The sequence below is a fragment of the Corvus moneduloides genome, chromosome 6 (assembly GCF_009650955.1).
Source record: "Corvus moneduloides isolate bCorMon1 chromosome 6, bCorMon1.pri, whole genome shotgun sequence".
In the NCBI taxonomy this organism is placed as follows: domain Eukaryota; kingdom Metazoa; phylum Chordata; class Aves; order Passeriformes; family Corvidae; genus Corvus; species Corvus moneduloides.
In genome coordinates, this window is record NC_045481.1 from 14,116,258 (window position 1) to 14,139,232 (window position 22,975).

At 35.4% G+C, this 22,975-nt stretch overlaps 1 protein-coding gene across 3 annotated transcripts in view; it reads left to right on the forward strand.

Moving 5' to 3' along the window:
* The window catches only part of ATG2B (autophagy related 2B), a 46,947-nt gene extending 25,556 nt beyond the window's left edge, over positions 1-21,391 (forward strand). For 2 of the 3 annotated variants that reach the window (XM_032110620.1, XM_032110621.1), the window contains exons 24-42: positions 418-524; positions 787-879; positions 1,683-1,753; positions 2,740-2,816; positions 3,055-3,225; positions 3,705-3,846; positions 4,645-4,847; positions 5,787-6,013; positions 6,649-6,757; positions 8,451-8,645; positions 9,189-9,290; positions 10,913-10,991; positions 11,819-12,023; positions 12,970-13,039; positions 14,004-14,086; positions 14,566-14,687; positions 14,868-15,022; positions 15,977-16,126; positions 16,899-21,391. In XM_032110620.1, the coding sequence (XP_031966511.1) occupies positions 418-524; positions 787-879; positions 1,683-1,753; positions 2,740-2,816; positions 3,055-3,225; positions 3,705-3,846; positions 4,645-4,847; positions 5,787-6,013; positions 6,649-6,757; positions 8,451-8,645; positions 9,189-9,290; positions 10,913-10,991; positions 11,819-12,023; positions 12,970-13,039; positions 14,004-14,086; positions 14,566-14,687; positions 14,868-15,022; positions 15,977-16,126; positions 16,899-17,129 (2,592 nt within the window). In that variant the 3' untranslated portion in view covers positions 17,130-21,391. The remainder of the gene's footprint in view (positions 1-417; positions 525-786; positions 880-1,682; positions 1,754-2,739; positions 2,817-3,054; positions 3,226-3,704; positions 3,847-4,644; positions 4,848-5,786; positions 6,014-6,648; positions 6,758-8,450; positions 8,646-9,188; positions 9,291-10,912; positions 10,992-11,818; positions 12,024-12,969; positions 13,040-14,003; positions 14,087-14,565; positions 14,688-14,867; positions 15,023-15,976; positions 16,127-16,898) is intronic. The other variant, XM_032110623.1, reaches the window with a different exon arrangement.
* The last annotated feature ends 1,584 nt before the right edge of the window (positions 21,392-22,975 follow it).

Genomic DNA, 22,975 nt, shown 5'->3' on the forward strand with positions numbered 1-22,975 from the left:
ACTTGCAGATAACTTGAGCGTTACAAGAAAAATTAACTTTTCAGAGAGAGAGCAAAGAAAATGCAAACACTGTAATAACAGGTACAAAGAGGGATGAATAAGACTGTATTTGGGCAGTGTTTTAAAAATGCATTATGAGGCTTTGTATAAGGAGCCACTTGAGTGTCTGTGGACTGGTCTTTTTCATACCTTTGAAGCTGCAGTTTTTATGGGGTTTTTTTGTCTTGTTTACATTCCATGCTTCTTTCTATAAAGATATTGAGTAAGCATCTTTAAATATCTGAGACTGTTCACACCTTTTCCTTCTACTAATCTAGCATTTTATTGTCATACCTGTTACAGATTTTCTCTTTTGTGATGTGTAGTTGTTTGTTAATTTAACAGATATTGAAGTATTAATATGTTTGTGATTTTTAGATTTTATATTTTTTGAATATTTCTGATGAGCCTGTTCTGGGATATAATCCTCCAGCTACAATTACAACTTTTCATGTACATCTGTGGAGTTGTGCTCTTGATTATAGGTAAGTAAAATTGCAAGTGTGTTGCTTGGCACTGCAGCTATATACTTATTCTTCAGGAATGTTTGAGTTTACATACTGTGAATAATACTTAGTTAGGCTCTCTTGGAAAAAGTCCTTAACAGAAATCCCTCGAACTGGAAGCTATTTATAGTAGGATATGACTTGCCTAGGTCTGGGAAGATGGAGTTAGGTAATCTATAAGGCTTTGAGTGAACTTCAGATAGGTACAGAGTACTGATTTGTTTTTCCTATTTGTTATTAGGCCCTTGTTTTTGCCAGTCAGATCTCTACTTACTGTTGAAACTTTCAGCATTTCCAGCAGTGTTGCAGTAGATAAATCCTCTTCTACTCTCAGGTATGATTTAAATGATTGTGAATCGTGTAAGCTCCTGTAAAACTTGTAGTGCCTGTCTGCTTTTTTCACCTTAGAAGCACTGATGTTGTGTAAATGATCACACTGGTTTCTATCTTTTGAAAGAGACTTTGCTCATGTGTAGTCCTTCTGTTTTATTAGGTTAAATAGTTTTGTTTATTTATACTTTTTTGTTGGATTGCTTCCTTTAACAACAAGCAGTTCTGCATTTTTGATGAGTGGAATGTTCTGAAATGAAGTTATGTCTATTTTATGAATTAGTAAAACCTTAAGATTTCTTATAATTTGTTACTTGGAGACAGTATATTAATTAATTGAATATTTAGTGACTAATGAAGATATCTGTAACTTCTAATAATTTTCCTTGCAACTTCCATTGAATACTCATTCTGTTATACCTGTTCTGTAGTGAAATATCTACCAAGTTGATTGTTTTTATTAATAAAACCTTTTAAGTGACCCTTGAAATAAATGTCTCAAAGAAGAGAAAAAGACAAAAATAGAAATAAGTGTTAAGGGTTAAGCCATTATTTCTTATTCTAGGAAGGATCAAATATAGAAATTGAAATGTAAGAAATATATAATTAACAATGGGGAAAATATCTTACAGTGGTTAATTGCCAGTGGATTTGAAAATTATGAAAGGTTAAAGTGAAGAGTTTGGATTTAAGATATGTTAGGCATATTTGTGTTTTTAAATATTTTTTATATACTAATTTCTTTTGACTTACTAATTACACAGCATTTCTCTAGCATTTTTATTTCATCTTGTTTTTGTCTCTTAGGATAATTTTAGATGAAGCTGCTTTGCATTTGTCTGACAAGTGCAACACTGTTACGGTGAACCTCCATAGAGGTAAGGATGCTTTAGATATGACTAATCAATTGCAGAGCCTAAAGAAACAAAATTACAGGTGTATTCTGCATATATAAAGGTTATTGAAGAAGAGGTTTGAGGAGATAAGGAGCAGCAAGTTGACTATGAGAGAACAGTGAAATGTTGATAAAAATCTGAGTGCTTGGATTTGGATTTGTGGATCCAGAAGTATGTCAGAGAAAAGCATCTTGCAATTCCTCTAGTATCTTGTTACAGTTTAATAACAGGTATTTGAAAAAGCATATTTTTAAAAATCCGGAGTTTCGCAGAAATTTTCGTAGGTACGAGATCTCATGAGATATATGTTCTAAATAGTTGAACTTGAAAGGTGCTATATGGCACAAAGTTCTAGGTTCTCAAAAGAATCATACCAACTGGGTTGCTCTCATTCAAATAGTAAGAGCCTTTAAGGACTGAGGAACTTGAATCAATATTTAACAAATGAATTGGAGAAATAATAAAACCTTGTGCCCACAAACATACGTATTTAGCTTAGGTAAAAGATCTCTAGTAGGGGGCACAGTAAAGGTATGCCTGTTCTATTTAAACAACAAAAGAGGGCAAATAAGTTATTCATGGCACTGAAAGATTAGTACAATATGAACATGTGTTCTCTCTCACTTCAACTAAAAAATTGATTGAATGTTTAGTCATTCAGCTTCTGTGTGCCTTGGTTTCTCTTAACTCCCACAGATGGAATGAGGATAAATATCTTAAAAGATTACACTGCACACAGATGGTGGTAGTGGGAGTGATATTTTGGATTGAAAAGATTCAAGTTCTTGATTTGAATAGCTGAAACTTGAAATCTGAAAGTAATTCTCATAAAAGAAGGAAATGCAGAGATACAAAAGGTTTTGATAAAAAAGATTCCTTTACAGCTCATGCTGCTTTTAATGGTTTTATAGTGATAGGTATATGGTGTTTGTTATTGTCTTAGTATTTTTTAAATCATCATATTTCAGATTATGTTCGTGTTATGGATATGGGACTGCTGGAACTAACCATTACAGCAGTGAAATCTGATTCTGATGGAGAAAGAGTAAGTATTTAATCACAAACAAAATAAAATGTAAAATTTTCATGAGAGATTGTGATTTGAAAATTACTTTATTATACTTAAAATCAAGGAAGGTTTTTCAGTTTACTTGTATTTTTTTTTAAACTCCTTTTCTGACTAGTTAAGTAAAATAATTTAAAAACATCTCTGTATGTGCTATTTTTATGGAACTTTAGGGTAATTTGAAGTGTATTCTTGTCTTTTCATTGTTGCTGTCTAGACTAAGCCACGTTTTGAGCTGCACTGTTCCAGTGATGTAATCCATATTCGTACCTGCTCTGATTCGTGTGCTGCACTAATGAATCTCATACAATATATTGCAAGTTATGGTGATTTACATCCACCCACTAAGACAGAAGTTAAACGTGGAGTTAGCAAGCCAAAAATGAAGGTATAGAATGGCAAAATGATAGCAACTTAACTTTCTGCTTCTTGGTGATATATTTTAATTTTAATCCTCGTTCTATTTACAAATAATGTGAGGTTTCCTGCAAAGAAATGAACAGATTGTATCTAATTTAAAATATATTTCAGAGTTAAAATAAAGTTTTGGAGTTTTTTCTACTTTGGTCACTAAATGTTGTAAAATATTTTGTGCTGTTTACCTCTTGTACTTTATTCTTATCTAAAGAAGAAAATTCCAGGACAAATACGAGGTGTCCATGTACTGTGATGATCTAAGTACCCTGAACCATAATGTTCTAACCTACTTTATGAATCATCCAGCTTGGTGTTTCAGATCACTTGACTATTTAACAAGTTAGTGTTTTTTCTCACAGTTGAAGGGCTGTGAATCAAGCTGTTCTATCAAAATCTTTTTTGGCATTTGTTGTCTTTGAGATGTAACTATGTATAGTTCCTCTCCTACAGGTAGAGACCTTTAGCCAACCATCTTCCCACGGACCAGGCCTCGCTGAATCAGAGCAGCAGATTTTACGGGATTTGATGAGTGATGCAATGGAAGAAATTGAGACTCAACAGACTGCTTCTGCCATGAAGCAAGAGTCTAATGGTAGGAATCCTCTGAAGGCCTACCTACATTTAAAGTACAGCTTCTCTGGAAAGAAAGTGGGATTGAAAGTTTTGTGTATGTTGAGATGCTGCAATAAGAATGGGAGCATGTACTTAGGATGTCTGAAGTCTTCAAACTAGCACAAAACTTTGGAAGGGATTCTTGCTTCTAATAATAATAATGCAGAAGTACTTTGAGATTCTAGTCAAATACACTTTACTGAGGTACTGAAAGCGGCAAGGAAGAAATCTGACTCTGGGACTCTGTCAAGACCCCAAATTCTGTAGGAGTATAAGTTAGTGTGACGGAATCAAAGACCTCTCTTCTGTGTATGAAGGTAGTCCAGGAAGATGGTGCAGTTCCGAGTCACAGGAAGAACTTCAAGCTATGAACATTTTTTTGAATTAGCAGATAGAAGAAGAGAGTTGATTTTATCATAGGATTATGGCTTCTGTATCATGGCTGGAGTGTAATTCAGGTTTAAATTTAATAAGATCTTGTACTGCAAATAGATTTCTATTCCATTACTATTTCCATAATGTCTGGTGGTGTTTTCTGTGGTGGAAGGCGAGCAGTCACTGTAGTACTGAAAGTTTTTGATGCTGTGGTCTTACTACTAGAATGAGAAACTTGAGGATTGTATTTTATTCATAGTAGGAATTGATTCAAGATATAATAAGCAAATTTCCTTGATATAATTGAAGTAACAAACATTAATTAACTCTTACTTAATTTTCATATTTTGTAAGGGTTTTTCCACTGAAACATGTTTTTTCTCAACCCTCCTTCAACTCCCAGGGGTTTTGGATGACAAATCTCAAACTCAGGAACCATCTTGCTCAGATCTCTTCCTGTTTCCAGATGAAAGTGGAAATGTCTCACAAGAGCCAAGTCCCACTTATGCTTCATTTACTCATCACCTGTTAAGTGAGGCCATGGGAGATGTTCCAGCAGAAAGTGATGATTTCTGCATTCTTTTTGCACCTAAAGTTGCTGTTGCTGTAAGTTCCTTTGAAAATTACTAAAAAAAAAAATCCATATATAAACTGAATTAGAGAAAAGCCTATATAAAACTTGGACAAATTAGATTTTATAGATTTCCGTGGTTGCTTAGTGAAGTTTTTCTGATTGAAAGGAATTTACGCGTTGTTACTGTTAGGAATGAGTGCAAGTACTTTCAAATAGATAAGATTTTTCTGTATCTCAGCACTATGTAATTGTTCTCTGATCTGAATGTTACATTAAGCTGTATTGGCAGTTTTCCTACATTTTAGTCATGTTTAATCATTGTCATTTTTGACTTACAATAATGGCATAGTTAGGAAAAAAATGTGTTAAGCAAAAACCAGCATTTATCAAAACAGCAGCTTTGCACGTCTTCTTGTCTTTTGTTCATTTCTCTCTTAATCCAAGCTCTCAATGTTTCTAAGGACCCAAGGTCCTTGCCAAACCTCAGAGAAAAGCTTGTGTGTCACTTTACACCACTGTCTGTCCTCTGCACTGGGTTCATGTTTTCTGGTGGTATTCTTCTTAATAGACAGAAGCAGTTCCTGGGTCTCTGATTAGAGGCTGTACTTTGCCAGTTATAGTTGAGCTTGTTTGTTTCCAAAAGTGCTAATAGGGTAGCCTGGGCTCTTCTGTGGTTTTCTGTTTGCTTTCAACTAGAACTTTGTTTTGTTTATAGTTTGGGTGGGGAAGTTTTTTGTTTTGGTTTGGGTTTTTTTATTGTTGTTTTTAACTACTTTGGAGCTTCTCCTTTTCTTTCATATGCTTTTGTCTTTATAAAAAACACTTCTAAACCAATCATGTGTTGTATAAGCTTTAGAAGACAGTAAAGTTTTCCTTTTCATAGGAAAGATTTAGACATCTCAATAAAGAAAGATTCCACCTTCTCAATGCTATCACCTTCTCAGTGCTATATGCTTTTTTTTTTAAATTAGGAAAAAGAGGAAGAGCCAGTTATAAAAATAATGGTTGATGATGCAATTGTTATAAAGGAAAATCATTTCAGCCAACCTATAAAAAAAACGGATACAAGCAAAGCTCCCCTTCATTTTCCTGTTCCTCTTGTACGCTATGTTGTAAAGGAAATATCTCTTATTTGGCATCTTTATGGTGGAAGGGATTTTGGAACTGCACCACCAACTTCTCCAGCTAAAAGTTTCATGTAAGTGTTTGATCTAATTATGTGGATTAGAAGATTTAGAAATACTTAATTTTCTTTTGATTTGGAGTAATCTTATTGTTCAGTCTCAAGTCTCCCTTGCTTGCTTCTTGGCTCCCTTCTCACAAGGAATCAATCATAGAATGGTTTGGGTTGGAAGGGATTTTAAAAATCATCTAGAATCTTATTCAGTTTAACTTCACAAATCAGGGTGTATTTCTCCCATGTCTTAACCTGGACAAACTGGGTTTGATTTTGCTGATTTTTCTGGGGGGAATGGAAGGATGCATTTTGTTTTAGGGTAGTATTAGAAGTCAAATTTTCCTAAAGAGGTCAGGGCTTAAGGAGCATAAGAGTCAGATTTACAGGATGTCATGTAAACTAAAGAGTAAAATTATCACAGCCAAAATTAAGGAAATGTTTTATGAATGTTAATTTGGTGGGATACATACACCTAGCATTCTGCTTAGGTATATATTACTTGAACAAAAAGAAATTTGGTTAACAGTAACACAGTTTCCATGTTTTTTTGAATATCATTAAAATAGTAATAAGTTACATCCAGTGCATTTCATTTTATATTAACAGTGGGATAACTTTGATCTGCAAAAGCCTATTTTTCCTTTTTATTTCCCCAGAAGTCCCCATAGTTCTCCTTCTCATACACCAACAAGGCATGGACGGAATACAGCATGTGGAGGAAGAGGAAGAAACCCAGACTTCCTAATGGAAATACAGTTAAGCAAGGTGAATGACAGAAACAGCCATGACTCTCTGTGTGTGGATGTCTTTATGTGTTATACTCCTTAGAATTCAGTATTATATCTTTCAACAGTATCTACATCTAAGCAATCACTTTGATGGTGATGAAGGTAGAATTTGTTTAACAAAACTGTTAGCATTAGCATAATACTTACTTGCTGAATAAGCTTGTTTCTAAAGATGAAGGATATCCATTGCAATATTCTTAAAAGTTTTTGTTCATTATAAACAAGTTTTACAACTGCTGTTTTGTTTTTCTCTCTTCGGTTCCATTCTGAATAGATACACCTGTTATGGAATTACGTATTCTCACCAAATAAGCAAGATGTAGATCTGTTGAGAATACTCAGTGTATCAGTTTGGTAACTGGATATGAAATAACATCTAGTTGTATCAGAGTATTGTTCCTTTGTTTCCCCTAACATATTTATCACCCTTCAGGCATAAGTATCTTACTGGTTTTTTTAAAGCTGTGCTTAGCTCTAACATAGGAACTAGATGCTCTTTTACTGGTGCTGTGAATAGTATTGGTGAGGAGTTAAACATATTTCATGTCAAATGGACCGATAACAGAATCTTTTTAAAATAAGATTTTTTTCAAATGTTTTCATAAGAATGAAAGGCTCTACATAAAAATAAAGGCCTTTTGTAGTCTATGTGCATTTCCAAAACTTAAAATTCGTCCCATTAGCACTTTAAGCTTGCCAGAAATGTGATACTTAAGGTAGCCTTTTCTAGAAAAAAACGTGACATTGCAGTAAAAAAGAAGAAAAAGGGAAGCATTTAATATTCCACCTGGAAAACTTCCTGTGTAGAATTATAGCCATCTCTTAGTTTGCAGATATTTAATGAGGGCTGGTGTTAGCATGAAGTGGTATAAAGGTTTTTTTCTCTACTTCCTCATACTTGGTACAAGGCTTAATAGTAATGTTTAAAGAAATGAAGGAGAACAGAAGGGGTCACGAACGGTGTTGCCTTGGATCTCAGCGCCGTGCCGGCAGAGGCCGCTGCCGCGCTCGCTGTGTGCGCTCAGCAGCGTTCCACTGCCGGCCGGGATGCGGCGTGCGCGGGGGGGGGACAGGGGATGGTTTGTAGGTCACCACGGCTGGAAATGCGAGCTACATCAAGGGGTCACCCGATGAAGATAACTTAGAATTTAAGAAAAATACTGAATTAGAATATTAATGGAGTAAAGTGAGTAAAAAGAAGGAAACGACCACAAGAAGCCACTTGAGAAGTCAGTTGGTAGGGAAGCAACATTTTTTTCTTAAGTGTTAGAGGGTGCAGGATTCAAGACTTGCAAGATTGCCTGGTACAGGCTTCACCTTGAGGTGAGAAAGATACCAGGATTGAGAAGAAAAAGCTGAGTGAATGTTAAAAAAAAGTGAAATTAGTTCCTTATCTTATACAGACTTTTTGGTTTTGCTTGAATTTGCACACTAAAATACGAACATCTGCACAACTAGAAATTGGAAGATTTCTAGTGCTAGATATGTAAAAACCTGAATAGTTTCAGAAATCTTAATATCATTTCTGTAAATTTAAAACAGTAGACAGCTTTAAAAGTTCTTATGTGTGGTGTGCTTTCCTGGTTTTTTGTTTATTTTTTAAAGAAGTATTCTGCTGTTAAATGTTGTTTTTCAATGAAACTGATTATGCTGGCTTTCCATTTTAAAAGGTGAAATTCCAGCATGAGGTGTATCCTCCAGGTGGTGCAGAAGGTGAATCCTGTCTGTTGGAGCAGCCAGTGTCACGACAAGTTTTTATTGTTCAGGACCTGGAGATCAGAGATCGCTTAGCGACATCACAGATGAATAAATTTCTCTATCTCTACTGCAGTAAGGAGATGCCCAGAAAAGCACATTCAAACATGGTATAGCTATGAAATATGTTAATTCATTACAATTACAGTGGTTGAACTATCATTTTGGGGGCCATGTACACTTAATCTTGCAGAAGCAGAAACGTGAGTTCGTGGAACACTGAAGCAATATAATTTGTTGATAGTTATTTGCTTGACTCTTTGTGGATATTAAAACTAATTCAAAAGTCAGTTTGAATGTTAGCTCGTCAGGTATTAATGGGTTTGAGACTGTCAGGACTATTTTGGTAGCTTTCACAATTTGGTTTTGAGCAAATGTCTGCTTGTATCAGTAATGATACAAGCAGACATTCACTTTTCACTACACATGCAGATTTGTATTTTTATGGTATACAGTAGTCTTACTGGTTCTAAAAAGGATTTATTAATTTTTTGGGGAGTTTCTTTTAACTTTATTTTTTTATAACATTCAGAGTAAGTTTTTATTCAATACTGTAATTGCTAAGTGGAATCATACTAGTACTGAGGTTTTGCAGTAAAAGCTTTTCTTGACTGGTGTTCTGAGATTTAATAATTGTGTTGGGTTTTTTTCAGTTGACAGTTAAAGCATTGCATGTCCGTCCAGAGTCTGGCAGATCCCCACAGGAATGTTGTTTACGTGTTTCACTAATGCCACTTCGCCTCAATATTGACCAGGTGGGTTGTGCCAGTGCAAAAAAAAGAAAATTTTTTTCTTTATTTAATTATACTTGGGGTTTCTTTTAACCCAGATACTTTTAGCCATCATACATATTTTATGTTTTACATTTTCTTGGTGTGATACCTTTTTTATTTAATCTTTGAATCTCTGTTGTTCCATTTATATCCATGCTAGAACTTCCTTTCCTTTCCTTTCTGCTCCAGCTAATACAAAGACTAGATTTTTTATTTAAAAACTAAGAATATCTTTAGGCAAAGCTGTTTTCTCAGTAAGTTTTCCTCCTGAAACTTCTGATAATCTCAAAGGGTTTGAAATCACTTAAACTACTTATTCTTGAGTGGTCTGGTTTTGTTTGTTCATGAAGCGACTTCATTGTTTTTAATTGAAAAAGGTTAATAATTAATCTAGAAGTGGTTCACAACATGTTAGTCAAGGGCGCTTGGCACTCAGGAAATGCTTCTAATAACTTGAAGGCTTTGTCTTGCTATCAACTGCAGTGGCAGGAAGAACAGAAATTGTTTTACTTTCTTTAGCAGGCCTTTGTGCAAGGTATTTTTGATATATTCAAGAAATATTTGGGTTTTTTCTAAACCAGTAAGAGCTATATATGTTTGTGCAGGCAAATGTAAAGTGCAGTTATTACTCTGTTGAGGCATTTCTTCCTTAATTTGTCATCTGCAGAGAGATACGTGGGGTTTAGGTTTTTTAAGAACATAATTAGGATTTCCGTTACCTACTTTTTCTTTCTTTCAACACACATCGGAGACCAGGTTTACCTTTTGCTATTAGCAAAATTGAACTCTATCTAGTTTGCAATAATTTCATCTAGGAAAAAATAGCCTGGAAATACTGCCATCTAGGAAGGAAATGTGTTCCCTCTTGGTTACTTTTTCAAGTCTTTCATCCTTTAAACCATAAACAAAATTCACCTTTACAACTTCTATGAAATTAACCACAGCTCTTTGGAAGCACAGGGCTGCATGCAGTCATATTAGAAATATTTGTTATTACTACTTAAGCTGTCATTCTTACCAGCTGGAAGTAAAAATGGAAAAAAAAGTCCAGGTATCATCAATGATAGGATGAATAAGGCACCAGTGCGATGCATCTGTCCAAAAAAGAAACTGGGATGTAATACCTTTAAGACGTCATTAAGACATTAATACCGTAGATATTAATGACTTTTAATGAAGCAGTGATGAGACTTGATTTGTAATTATTTGATTGACTTTGACGGTATTAGAGTAGAATATAAACTATACTTAAATACCTTCTACTGCAAATCAGGGAAAGGTTTATAGCCATTAAAACACCTGTGTTCTGGACCAGTCTCCAAAATGAGAGTAGAAATGACAAAAATAACCCTGAATTTTTAAGACAGAGCTAGACAGATCATGAAATCCTATTATATGGAGCAAGGTGCATTGGCCAAGAGGGTCTTCCTGGTTTCTGTCCTACATTTCTGTGTGGTTTGTGCATATGTTAAAGGTTCAAAAACAAAAAAAATTTTTTGTTTCATATCTGCATAGAAATAGAGCTGGAATAGTAGGTAATGTTTTTAGAGAGTTGTGTCTTTGTATTTATTTTAACCTGATTGTATTTTCATTTTTGCCATTAGGATGCCTTGTTTTTCCTGAAGGACTTTTTCACTAGCCTTTCTACAGAAGTAGAACTCTTAGTTACTCCAGATCCTGAAGGTATATTTCTAAAAAAAACCTAACATAATAGTGCCACTTCCTTCTCCTTTAATTTTTGTATGTGTCTATAAATTCACATGTGAATCTTGTGTGTATAAAAACTTGTTTGGGGGTTTGAGCACTAACATTAATGACTGGTTCTTTAGAACACAGAAGCTTTAGGTATTTAAGCTTTTTATTTTATAAATGTGAACAAAGGTCTTCAACACCTGGAATCTTAATTCTATAGAAGGTTTAACCAAAATTGGAGCATATTTAATAAGAGCTTTTAAAAAAGTTGAAGACTGTGTATATGCTATTGGGAGTTATTAGTAGATAAAACAAATACATTGTGCTGCTTGTTTATAAACTTGAACTCTGTTAGACAACTTCAAGCTGTTAGACAAACATACTGTTTTATGCCAGAGGTATTAAATGATGTATGTATGCAGTTGAAGCAGTAGTTCTAATCAATTATACTATCTGATGCAAAAGCAGTATATATTGGAAAGCACGTTTCCACTATTAACTATATTTGGGCATTTGTTAGAAGCTATACTTTGCCTATTTCTGTTGAGATGTCATGCTGAAATGCATAGGTGATGAAGCCCTGTGCAATACTGCCATTAGATCCAGATGCATTATTTATGCTGATGCACAAACCTCAACATAAGCTGCATGTAATAGCTTTTATTAATAACTAAGAGAATTTAAATATTGCCCTGCTAGTAATTCCTACTAATGAGCATTAGAACTTACTAAGGACACAGTAATTGTATAAATACAATCTTTCTGAAATCGCTGTGAAAAATATGAGTCACTTAACTGTGTATAACTTCTTTTCTTAGTTAAAAAGTCTCCTGGTGCTGAAGTTACGTGTAGTTTGCCTAGGCATGTCAGCAGCCTTAAGGAACCAAGTCCAGTCATTTCTTTTTCATCACACAAGCAAGCAAATGAAAATGGCAGCATTGATTCTATGGATGTGGTTAATGGAGATGATGATCATTTCTCACAAGAAACGACATCATACAATGATCAGCCAGTATTTTTCAGGTAAACTTTTGTTACGAAATTTCAAGTGACACATAGCTGTTCTGCTGAATGTTTTAAGAAAGTGTGGTGATAAACTATCAGACCTTAGGGCAAGGTGCATTTTTTTGTTGTTGCTTATTGGCTGGTTGTGAAAGCATATATATTTGTTTCTATCACTGGAAGTTCACCAGTGATTTTTATTAACTTTTGCACACTACTGTGCACAAGGAAATAAAAATTAAATCTTCACCACATACAGAACCAGTAATGATATATTTTACAAATGCATAAAAAGAGCAGTGTTTGTACTCTTATGTCTAACTATAAATTAGATCTAATATAATCAGAGATGCGAGTATATAAAGGAAGAGCATATAAGGATGTCATGGAAGAGAGGTATGGAATTAAAATATCACAAGAGGAAGTCTAATGTAGCCCTGACTGAGAAGTGACTATGAAAATCGTAGCTTGTTTTACAGAAGTTTTTTCATGTGCATTCAGATCATAAGTGCCTCTAACAATAGATGTGTGCTGTGGTACGCAGTGCAGAGCTAAATTGCATTAGCATGGCTGTGGTTCTGTTTCACCACATACATTACCAACAGAATTTTTTATCAAGTTCCACTTGCAGGACTAAATTTTGCCCACAGAACCATCATTTTGTGGGTGTGTGTTTGAACATAGAGATGCTCACTTGCAGGATTAGTAGCACATTTGCAGGACTGTTAAATTTATTAGAAATGCTAATCTGAACTAGATGTGAATAAACCAAGAAAAGCTGAATTTGCCACTGTATTTTGTAAATTTATTCTGAAGTACTAACACAGTAACTAAAGAATTTATGGTTTACAAAAAAAGGTGTGACATCTTATTCCAGGAGGATGGGGAGCCATGAGTTTCTTTTTGGAAGAATAATTTTATTTCCTTTTCATGTTTCTCACTATAATATTTTCTTTGTATGTCCCAGAGAATTTCGCTTTACCTCAGAAGTTCCAATACGTCTCGATTACCATGGCAAGCATGTGTCAATGGATCAGGTGTGTGTATAATGCTGATGCTCTAGAACAAAAATTTGATGTTGCTTGTTTTGCTTTCCCCTCCCTGCTCCCCATTATTTGGGGTATATTTTTATGGTCACTACTCATTAAGGATGTGATAATGATAAAATCTAGAACACTTTTTTTCCCCTTTAGTTTCAGTAAAGCTTTGCTTCACTTTTAATTGGAAAATTTGGGCATGGATCCCCCACATATGATTAACTCAGGCTGGAACTTGATTGTCACATTTATGAGCTCAGTGATTGGCTTGAAATCATAGCATAGAGCTGCAGTGCCCCTCAAAGTATGACACCACTGTCTGATGCCAGAATCGTGCATTTTATTTTACTTTTTCTTCATTAATGCCAGAATAAAATATTGTTGTTTGTTGTCCTTGTTTGCTTTCCTTGCAGTCTAGTAACATATGGGCGTCTGTGGCAATGGCAGAATCTATTACAGATGAAAAAAATGTTCATGGTTCTTGTTAAGATATGCATTCTTTATCACACTGAGTTTAGAAACAGACATCAAAAAATCCTGTTTGCACAACAAGAGTTGTACTTTGTCATGGGAAATCAGTAAGAAAATAAGGGAAAGTGAAAGCAGCAACTTCTTGAATTTGCCTGGCTATCAGAAGTCAAAACATGAAATATGGTCGCTTTAGAATGACTGGAACACACTAAAGCCAGAGCTATGTTTACATAATTTATTACAGCTTATTATTTCTGAAGAAGCCCTCTCATATCCAGATGTTTTTCTTGCAGTGGCAGGTTAAGCCAAGTTTCCTTTTTTGCAAGTTTCCGTATGACATGATTCATAGCATTGTAACAAATAGCATTTGGGGAGACTGGGGGAGAATGTTTAGACAGAATACCTGTGAGTAAGAGTTGAGATGATGAAATTATTTCTCACAGGTTGTATGGGTTGAGTAAATTTATGTGATAACAAAATATTTCACTTACAGGGAACACTAGCTGGGATTCTTATTGGGCTTGCTCAGTTGAACTGCTCAGAATTAAAGCTGAAGAGGCTTTGTTACAGACACGGGTAAGTTTATCAGAATGTAGATCAACATTGCTATTGCAAATTGAACAAGTTTATGGGGAATAACTGAGCATTGCAAATGCAAAGCAAATTTTCTGTTAAGATGCCCGTCTAAAATCCAAAATGCTTTTTGACCATACAAATATTTCTTGATTCTAGGGTTTTTTGAAATACATATATAATTGAAGAAGAACTTCTAATTCAGAACAGAATTTAATGTATGTGCTAGTCTTCGTGATCAACTCTTAATTTTAGTTTTATATTCACTTCCTATGGAACTGGATGTGATTATACAGTTTTGAGTTTGTTTTATGAAGCATATGCATTTGAAATGCTTGGCTTAGCCAACAGCAGCAAAAGATGACACTTGAAAAAGCTTTCCTTTTGTTTAAATGGCATCTTTTACTTTGATGAATAATAAATGTATATGTTTTATTAGGAATTGTCTGTTTTAAAAAAATTAATAATTCTATTTACTTTAGTTTATTAGGTGTGGATAAATTGTTCTCCTATGCCATCAGTGAATGGCTTAACGATATAAAGAAAAACCAGCTACCGGGAATTTTGGGAGGAGTAGGGCCTATGCATTCACTTGTGCAGTTAGGTAAGTTAATTCTTGCTACTATTCAGCTACATATGAATGTGTTTCTTTAAAAACCAAACAACACCTCTCCCCCTCAAAAAACCACCACAAACCATGTTGACTCTTGTTTTCACTTCCTTTCAAGGCATTCTGCTTATCTAAGAGAACATTCTGACTCTGGTGTTATGCCTTCATTTTCAGTGCAAGGTCTGAAAGACCTGGTGTGGTTGCCAATAGAGCAGTACCGCAAGGATGGTCGTATTGTCAGAGGCTTTCAAAGAGGAGCAGCTTCCTTTGGTACTTCCACTGCGATGGCAGCACTGGAGCTAACAAACAGAATGGTTCAGACTATACAGGTAAAGCATATTACTCCTGAAGTTAGATGTAAAATGAGAGGTGTGACCAGTAAGTGCTCTAGGTTAAGCTAATATCTTAATGCTGTAGATTTAAGTTAGGAAGCATGTAATAAAAAAAAAAAAAAAAAATAAGGACAGCTGTATAAATCGGAGAGCAGAGACTGGGTAGAGCTTGCACCAGTCTGTGAGGTGAGAACTATGGCATCAAATACAATGGTTAGAAAATTGTGTTAAAATACTTCTGAAGATCCAAGGTGCTGCTTGTTTCTTAATATATTTAATATATTATAATGTACAATTTAATACAAAAATGTTCAGCCTCACTAAAAAAATCACTGCTATTGAGAAAGATGAGTTCTTTGTGCATGTGTATTACCCAGTAGTAGATTCTTACCTTTTTTTAAAACACCCAAGCAAGTATTTTTTCTGTAGATCTACACAAAGTCTATAGAGCTTCCTGGATTTAACCCTAAGGTAATCTTGGATTAAAGTGTTAATAATTTATGTTTCTTAATATAAAATATATGGAAATATAATGAAAATACACTTTTACCACCTAATCTTGCAAAAATAGTATATGTGCCTAAGCTTGAACATATATAGTTAAAAAAACAGTGATATTAATCACAGGTGGGATTATATGTGTGCTTGTGTGTTTGTAAGAAATACCATTGATCAAATGTTCAGTTTCTCTCTTGAGCATTTTATTCAGTTTAGAGGATGCCTTTGAAGAGACAAAAAAAGCAAACCTACAACATTCATTCTTTCATTATGGAATTAATGTATAGTTAGAGCTGCACATTCCAGAAGTTCTTGGACAAAACCTTAATCTGATGCAAATGAATATTATTTGTGGAATAAGAATTCTTTATTTCAATGACATCACCCTATTAGTAGCTTAAATTTGTGGTTGGGTGCTATAACAGGTGTTTTGCATTTGCTCCTCATGTGCAGGCAGCTGCAGAAACTGCTTATGACATGGTATCACCAGGGCCTACCTTTACTGAAGCGAAAAAGATCAAACGGTTCCCTCGCCATCGCTTGGCTCATCAGCCGGTCGACCTGCGGGAGGGTGTAGCCAAAGCGTACAGTGTTGTGAAAGAGGTGAGTGCAGAAGCAATTGTTGGGAACCAAAATTAAGAATTATTTCCTAAAACAGCGAATAAAATAACAGATGTTAGTTTAGGCTGGCCAAACGGAGGAGGAGATTTCAGCTTTGAACAAGACTTCATCAATAATCATAAACTAACAGAAATCTGGAATGGATAAAGCAGAAAAAAGCTAAGATATCATGCAGATGAGTGTGAACAGGACTTGAGTGCTTTTCCATTGGGATGGTTTACAATTATTCTGAGCCACTTGATTTCCTGTGCTGTGTCATCCATCCTTCCCTTCCCTTTCTGCTTGACCACCTTTGCAGTTACTGTTAATTCTGAGGGAGGTAGTGTTTAAGCATAGTGCAGGATTTAAGAGAAGTGAAACCTTCCTCTACTATGACAGTGTATTTTAAATTAGAATGCTGACCTGATTTTATTGTATTTTGTGTTTTACTTTGTTGGTTGCACCTTATGTAGTGTCTATGAAGTAAGGTGTCAACTGAGTTTTTCAATAGTTCACAGTACCCCGCAGCTTCTTCCCTTATGTGCAAGATGTGCCACCAGAAGTTGCCTGAAATATTTGCATCTGTAAGTTCATAGGAGTGTTATTTTAAGCCTCATTAGAAGAACTAAATCATATTTATATCAGTATTGATTTAGTACAGTTATAATACAAATCTCCAAGGAGAAAAATGCTGTGCAGTTTAAAATTTCCCCTAAAACTAGAAGAGGATGCTTTTTCTTTTTCGGTGTAACTGATTTCCTTTATTTTCTGAAAGGGGATTACGGACACAGCCCAAACCATCTATGAGACTGCTGCTCGTGAGCATGAGAACAGAGGAGTCACTGGAGCAGTAGGAGGAGTCCTCCGCCAAATTCCACCAACTGTGGTGAAACCTTTCATCGTTGCAACAGAGGCAACCTCAAACGTTCTGGGTGGAATGAGAAACCAGATCAGGCCAGATGTGCGTCAAGAAGAGTCTCAGAAATGGCGCCTTGGGGAGGATTGAGGTTGTAAATCTGGCTCAGCAGGCAGGTAGCAAGGCTGGAAATGAAGAAGAATGTCCTGTTGGCAGCTTTAGATGGAGCTCACTTTGTTTTGTCATGTTCATCTCAGGAACAAATGAGGTTTTCCAACTGTTATTAGCAAAACATCCAACCAAAAAAGATTTATGAAGTGAAAAGCAAATTGGTACGTGCTTATACTGTGTGTTACCAATACATTTGGTAGATAGTGCCAAACATAGTGAAGCATGCGCTGCCAACTCAGAGACATGCTTGCTCTGTTCCATTTACCATATTTTTCTTGGTAGATTTGACATCTGAAGCAGTAGCCTGTACGGTGAAGCTAAGTGGACTTAAAAGAGGTTTTCTGACCATAGTCAAAGAACTGTCTTCAGTAAAGGGCTCTGCAGATGTTCTTCACTGACTAGAGGATAAAAGCTTTCATTGTGGACATGAGACATGAGGCTGTCTAATATGGAAGCAGATAAGATAATATTGTTTAGTGGTCATAAGCATCGCTTTTAGCGTGGCACTTACAGCAAGGACAAGCTTGATAACCATTCAGGGTTTAGATTCAGTGTCAATACACCTACAGAGAGAATTTGTTCCTAAATATTAAATACCTACTTTTGTGGGTTTTTGAAGAACCTGAATGTTACAGAAATGTTCTGTTGTGTTGCACTTTAAAGGATATGGCCTGTATATTGTGCTTTTTTTATAGTGTGAATAAAATGTAATGTGCATTATCCTTTATGTGGTTTAGAATCTTACACAAATTATTGAAAAGAGCATCATTTGATGATGATCCTACAGAAAAGTGTCTTAAATTTATTTAAACTCATTATATGTAAAAACATTTTTGTCTACTGTTACATTAATTACAATGCTAAAAATGCCTACTCTTCAGGAAAACAATTAATTATAATTGTTGCCAACAGTTCTTTGTAAGAATGAAAAATCCTAAGTAAAAACGTTATTTCATAATTTCATAGTTAAAAGGCTATACAGACTTTATTTCAGTAATCTGCTTTTATTTAAAGTTCATATTGTTGCAAAGTTGCTGCTCTCACAAGGTATTCTTAATTTAGGTTGTGTGTCATCATAATTTGACAGTGAGTATTTGGGGTCCTTTAGTTGCACCTGGGAATGGGTGAGAGGTTTTAAAAAAAGGACAGCAAAACTTCAAAAATCAAAGTTGGTACTGACATTATTTACTGTTTAGTAGGTGACCAGGGTCTCCACAGAGCTTTATTAAGCACCTGACATTGCACCATTTTGGGGCAGTTAAAAGTCTTGGCGATAGATGTGCAATAATGAACTTCTTTTGTCTTGTATTAGCAAAAACTGGAGAATAAAAAGTAAAGATTCTTTTGAATAGAAAAATACTCCTTTTGAATTTCAGTAGATTAAACTTTGAATGACTAGCCAGTAAGTAAGTTTGTCATAGTTCTGTGCTAGTCATAAGTGGAAATCCTGCCCATATGCCATGTGGAAAATCCCCACTGAAAGGGGGACATCAGATACTATTGATCAGATACCAGTCTCAAAGGGTCATGAGGAAGTATTTTCCCTCCCTTTGTTTAGTACCTACCACTAGCAGAAACTTTGCTGATGGGCCTTACAGGACAAACAGGAGTGTATGAAGGAAAATAATTGCTGCTTGTTATGCTACTGCATGCTTGTTCATGATACTACAATAGCTATTCCTGAACACCAAAGAATCTGGCTCAGCAGTAAATGATTTGAAAATGTCCTCTCTGTTGGGAAGACTTCTGCAGTCTGCTTTATTATTTTTCAGAAAACAAAGCTCCAGGTAAAAACAAATTGCCGTATAGGGTGACAGGTGATACTATAAAGTTTTGTTTCAATTCATTGGAATCGTTGAAGTCGTGGTACACTCTGAAGACCTGGTTATTTCAGTTAAATGACTTGCTGCAAGCAGGAGGAGATGCTTTTTAGAGCAAAAATACCTGCAGATTTAATAACATAAAATATTTTTTGATGTAAAAGTACTTGCTGTAGTGCATACTTCTGTTCAGTAATTAGAGAGCTCTGCTTTAGTGAGAGCTCAAAGCATGAGCATTTTGCACAGGAATGAGTTTCATGTTTGCAGTGTGGCACCTCCTGAATGCCTTCTCAAGAAGTGGTGGTGAATCAATGCAAGTAAGTAGCAATGCATCTTTTTCATTGGCAATTACTATACTAGTAATTAGCTAGTACTAGTAAATAGCTAATCCAGTTCATCCACTTAATTAGAGTACACTGCAGTAGCATAAATCTACATATTTTCTTCCTTTCAGACACTGTTTAAAAGGAGTGGTGGCATTTCAGTGTTCTTTTCTTTTTCAATTCTGTCAAGATCTGATTGTACAGCAAGGCAATTAGAATATATTTTTATATGAGGGCATGATGTCAAGGTAAAACATTTTTATAGCGTGTCTCTCATTGTCAGCAATACAGATTGTACAAATTTATTAAACTTCACTTTTCACTATGTAAACCCTCTCATTTACTGCTTGCACTTTATTGAGCCTTTTCAGTGAAACTGATTCTAAATTTTTTTCAACATTTTATTTTGGAAATAGTTTTTTAATTTTTGGGTGTATATTCTGCATTGTTGCAGTGTTTGAAATGTTTAAAAAAAACCAAAAAAAATCACAAAACTTAGCAAATTAGTCTTTACATTAAGACCAGTTTGCAGAATGTGTCTTGTAGGGCATGGCTTGTGTTTTAAATCAAAAAGTGTCATGTATGAGAAGGGATTCATCAAATGCTCTGCTCAATACTGTAAGGGTTTTCAAGCACTTAAAAAAATACACAAGATGACATTTGACTCTGGACATATTTCCTGGAAAGGTAAGCTTATGGATAACATTACTGTATTCTCCATTAGCACAAGGAGATCGGCAAAAATACTGTTGTACTTGAATTTTCCACTGAAATTAGTTGCTATAGATATGGGCAGTTTTCATATTTGTAGAGGCTGTAAACTGGCATCGACTATGTTTAATTCTCTCCAAATACTCTAACAGTACTAGTGCTATTCCTGTTACTTAGCCCAACACCATCCTAATAGAACTGTCATCCTGGGTTTTCTTAGATATCCAGGCGTTTCAAATAATACATTGATGAGTGCCTCGGAAATACCTGAAAAAAAGTCAGCCATCTTTTGTAAAACAAACAAACCATTCTTGCTAAGAATCTTAGCAGTGACTGAGAGCAGCAAATCAACACGTCCATGCAAAGGCAGCTTCCATTTTCTTCCCACTGTCTCTTCTAAATCCTGCAGATTTTTAGCAGTGCAGTGTACCCTGTGTGTACTTGCCTAATGGTCAGCATTGTCAGTGACTCACTGGATAATCCCCCGTGAGTTCATCTGTGCTTAAGGGACGTGACTGCTTCTGTTTGCTCACTAAGTGGTTGATTGTGAACATCCATTGCTTGCTTTCATTTACTGTTCCTTAATTGAGTTGCCAAGAAAGGTTTCTTAATAAACCAAAAAGCTGTTCAATGGTTATGAGCAAGACACTTACCAAACATGATCCAAACACCTGCAAATGTGATACTGATTTTCCTTTAAATATTGAAATGTATGCATTTTGTAAAACAATGAAATCCAAGAATTTGTTTAGAGTAGATAAATACTTCTAAATCTTTTAAATACCTGAAATGCCCCTGCAATATAAGTCAGAAAATGTGTGGGTATGTATGTCAGTTTGGATCCTAGTGTGTACAGTTCTTCAGTCTCCAGGCCTCATGATTTAAGCTTCTGACAACTGTTTTAAGTTGCTCTACATGCTGAATCTTGTTTACAATTAAATATTAGATACTTACAAGTCAAATACATAAATACAAACCATGCATTTGTACTGGATTTCTTAATTGTAAGGTAGCTCAGACAGACACACAGCAATTTGTGTATATGTTTATGTATATTTTTTACATTTTTGCACTTACGGTAGTTTTGTGGTATTGTTTGTATATAGTTTGCTAGTGTAAAGAATATAATGTCATGAAATAGAAACCACTGTTGAAGGGAATTGACTATTTCAACTTGAGTTATTTTGCTTAAAGTTCTTGTCCCCTCAGTATGTCCTTGAGAATTATTTTTAACCATAATTTGTATGGCACCAAAAGTATATATTTTACCGTATTAAAATGCTGAAAGGCCTGAGTGCAAATAGGTTGTCTGTTAAATACATTTAATGGAAAATCCCCCCACAAATTTGTAACAATACAAAAATAAATATCTTAATTTGTTCCTTGAGTTGGTTTTCTCTACCTGTGAATATAACCGACACAGAAAACAGTCTCCCAAAGTATCAGAATTAACTGTTAAAGCTAAGAGTTGTACCTCAAAAAAAATTACACTGACTAAAAAAGAGAAAGTTTTAAAATTGCATGGAGGTCAAGAGGTAGGAAATTAATTAAGCTGGCTGATATAACCTGAAACCACTTCTGTTGTGCATCAGCAAAGCTCTCTACCTGAATGATCAGATGTTGTGTCCCCCAGAGGCCTGTTGCTGCATTTAGTTACTAAGAATGTATTTCTTATCTCTGCATTTAGCGGAGACTTTTAAAGCTTTATTAGCTTCCCAACCCTGTGAAGAATGCAAAATAATTACCTTCAGGATGCTTCTCTGATGCCCATATGTGTTTAGTTACAAGCATCTGAAAAGAGATCTTAGAATTCTGAGTACTGGTCAATATTAAGTGCTGGTGCCAGTGCCAGATCCCAGAAGAATGTGACAGGTGTAAACAATTTTCTCCTGTGTTTTGTAATGATGTTATAATTTGGGGGATGAGGGGTGGTCACTATATAAGGCTGGATAAATATTCTGTCAAACAGCAACCCTTCATTTAAGAAGGAAGCTGACTCCCAGCCTGTGTAGCTCCTCTTCCCCCAACCCCTTTTTTTTTTGCAAGACCTCATAGTGGATTAAAGGAAAGTATCCAAGTTCTTTATCTCTTTGCAATACTAGGGCATACCAGGGATAATCTTCATGTGTCCAGTTTAGTCCCCAGATGAGCAGAGGAGACTAACACTCCACTGATGACACTCCAGCTAACTGAGAATTTATGGAAAGTCACCAGTAAGTCATACCGACCCAGAGCAACATGAGCTGGTATCCTTAATGTCTATCCCTAATTGAGGATGACCCAGGCACAAGTGTTCCTTTTTTTCCCCCCTGTTAGTAATTTTTATTAGCATCCTTTGAAATGTGATATTAAATAGAGGGGTATTTTCTGCCAATTCATATTTCTATGAAATAGTATCTCAAACCATCTCTATTATCAGAGATTATAAAAGTAATAAAGCTGCCTTTTTGTGACAGATAACTGAGGTTTCAGAGCTGTTTCGTTCTGAAACAGAGTGATTATATGAAAGCAGAACTTACTGAAGGGCAACAGCGAAGTATTCATGGCCCCACAGGCAAGGAAGCAGTTCGAACTTCTTAGGTGTTTGTCATGAGGATCTGTGAGATAGCTGTAGTGCAATTCTGTTTTCAGGCTTTTATTTGTGTGTGTAATTATTTGCTCTGTTGTTGATTTCTGTCTTTATTAAGAGCATGGGTGTTAAATTTGGCTCTTGTAGGTTGAAGACTGGAAGGAAGCCTCCAAGGAGGAAAAAAGATGTGAAACCATTAGAGCAGGAGGTAGCTTACTTCAGTTTTGGAGATATGGCACAGACCTCAACAAGATGGAGCTTGGTCCACTGTAGCTCATGAGCACAAAGATAAAATAAATATGAGCTGTTTCCATTAGAAACCTTTATCTTGCACCTTTAGACTTCAACACTTGGTTGTTGTTAGGTACTGAGGATTCATTGGTGGCCCCAACAACTTCATGA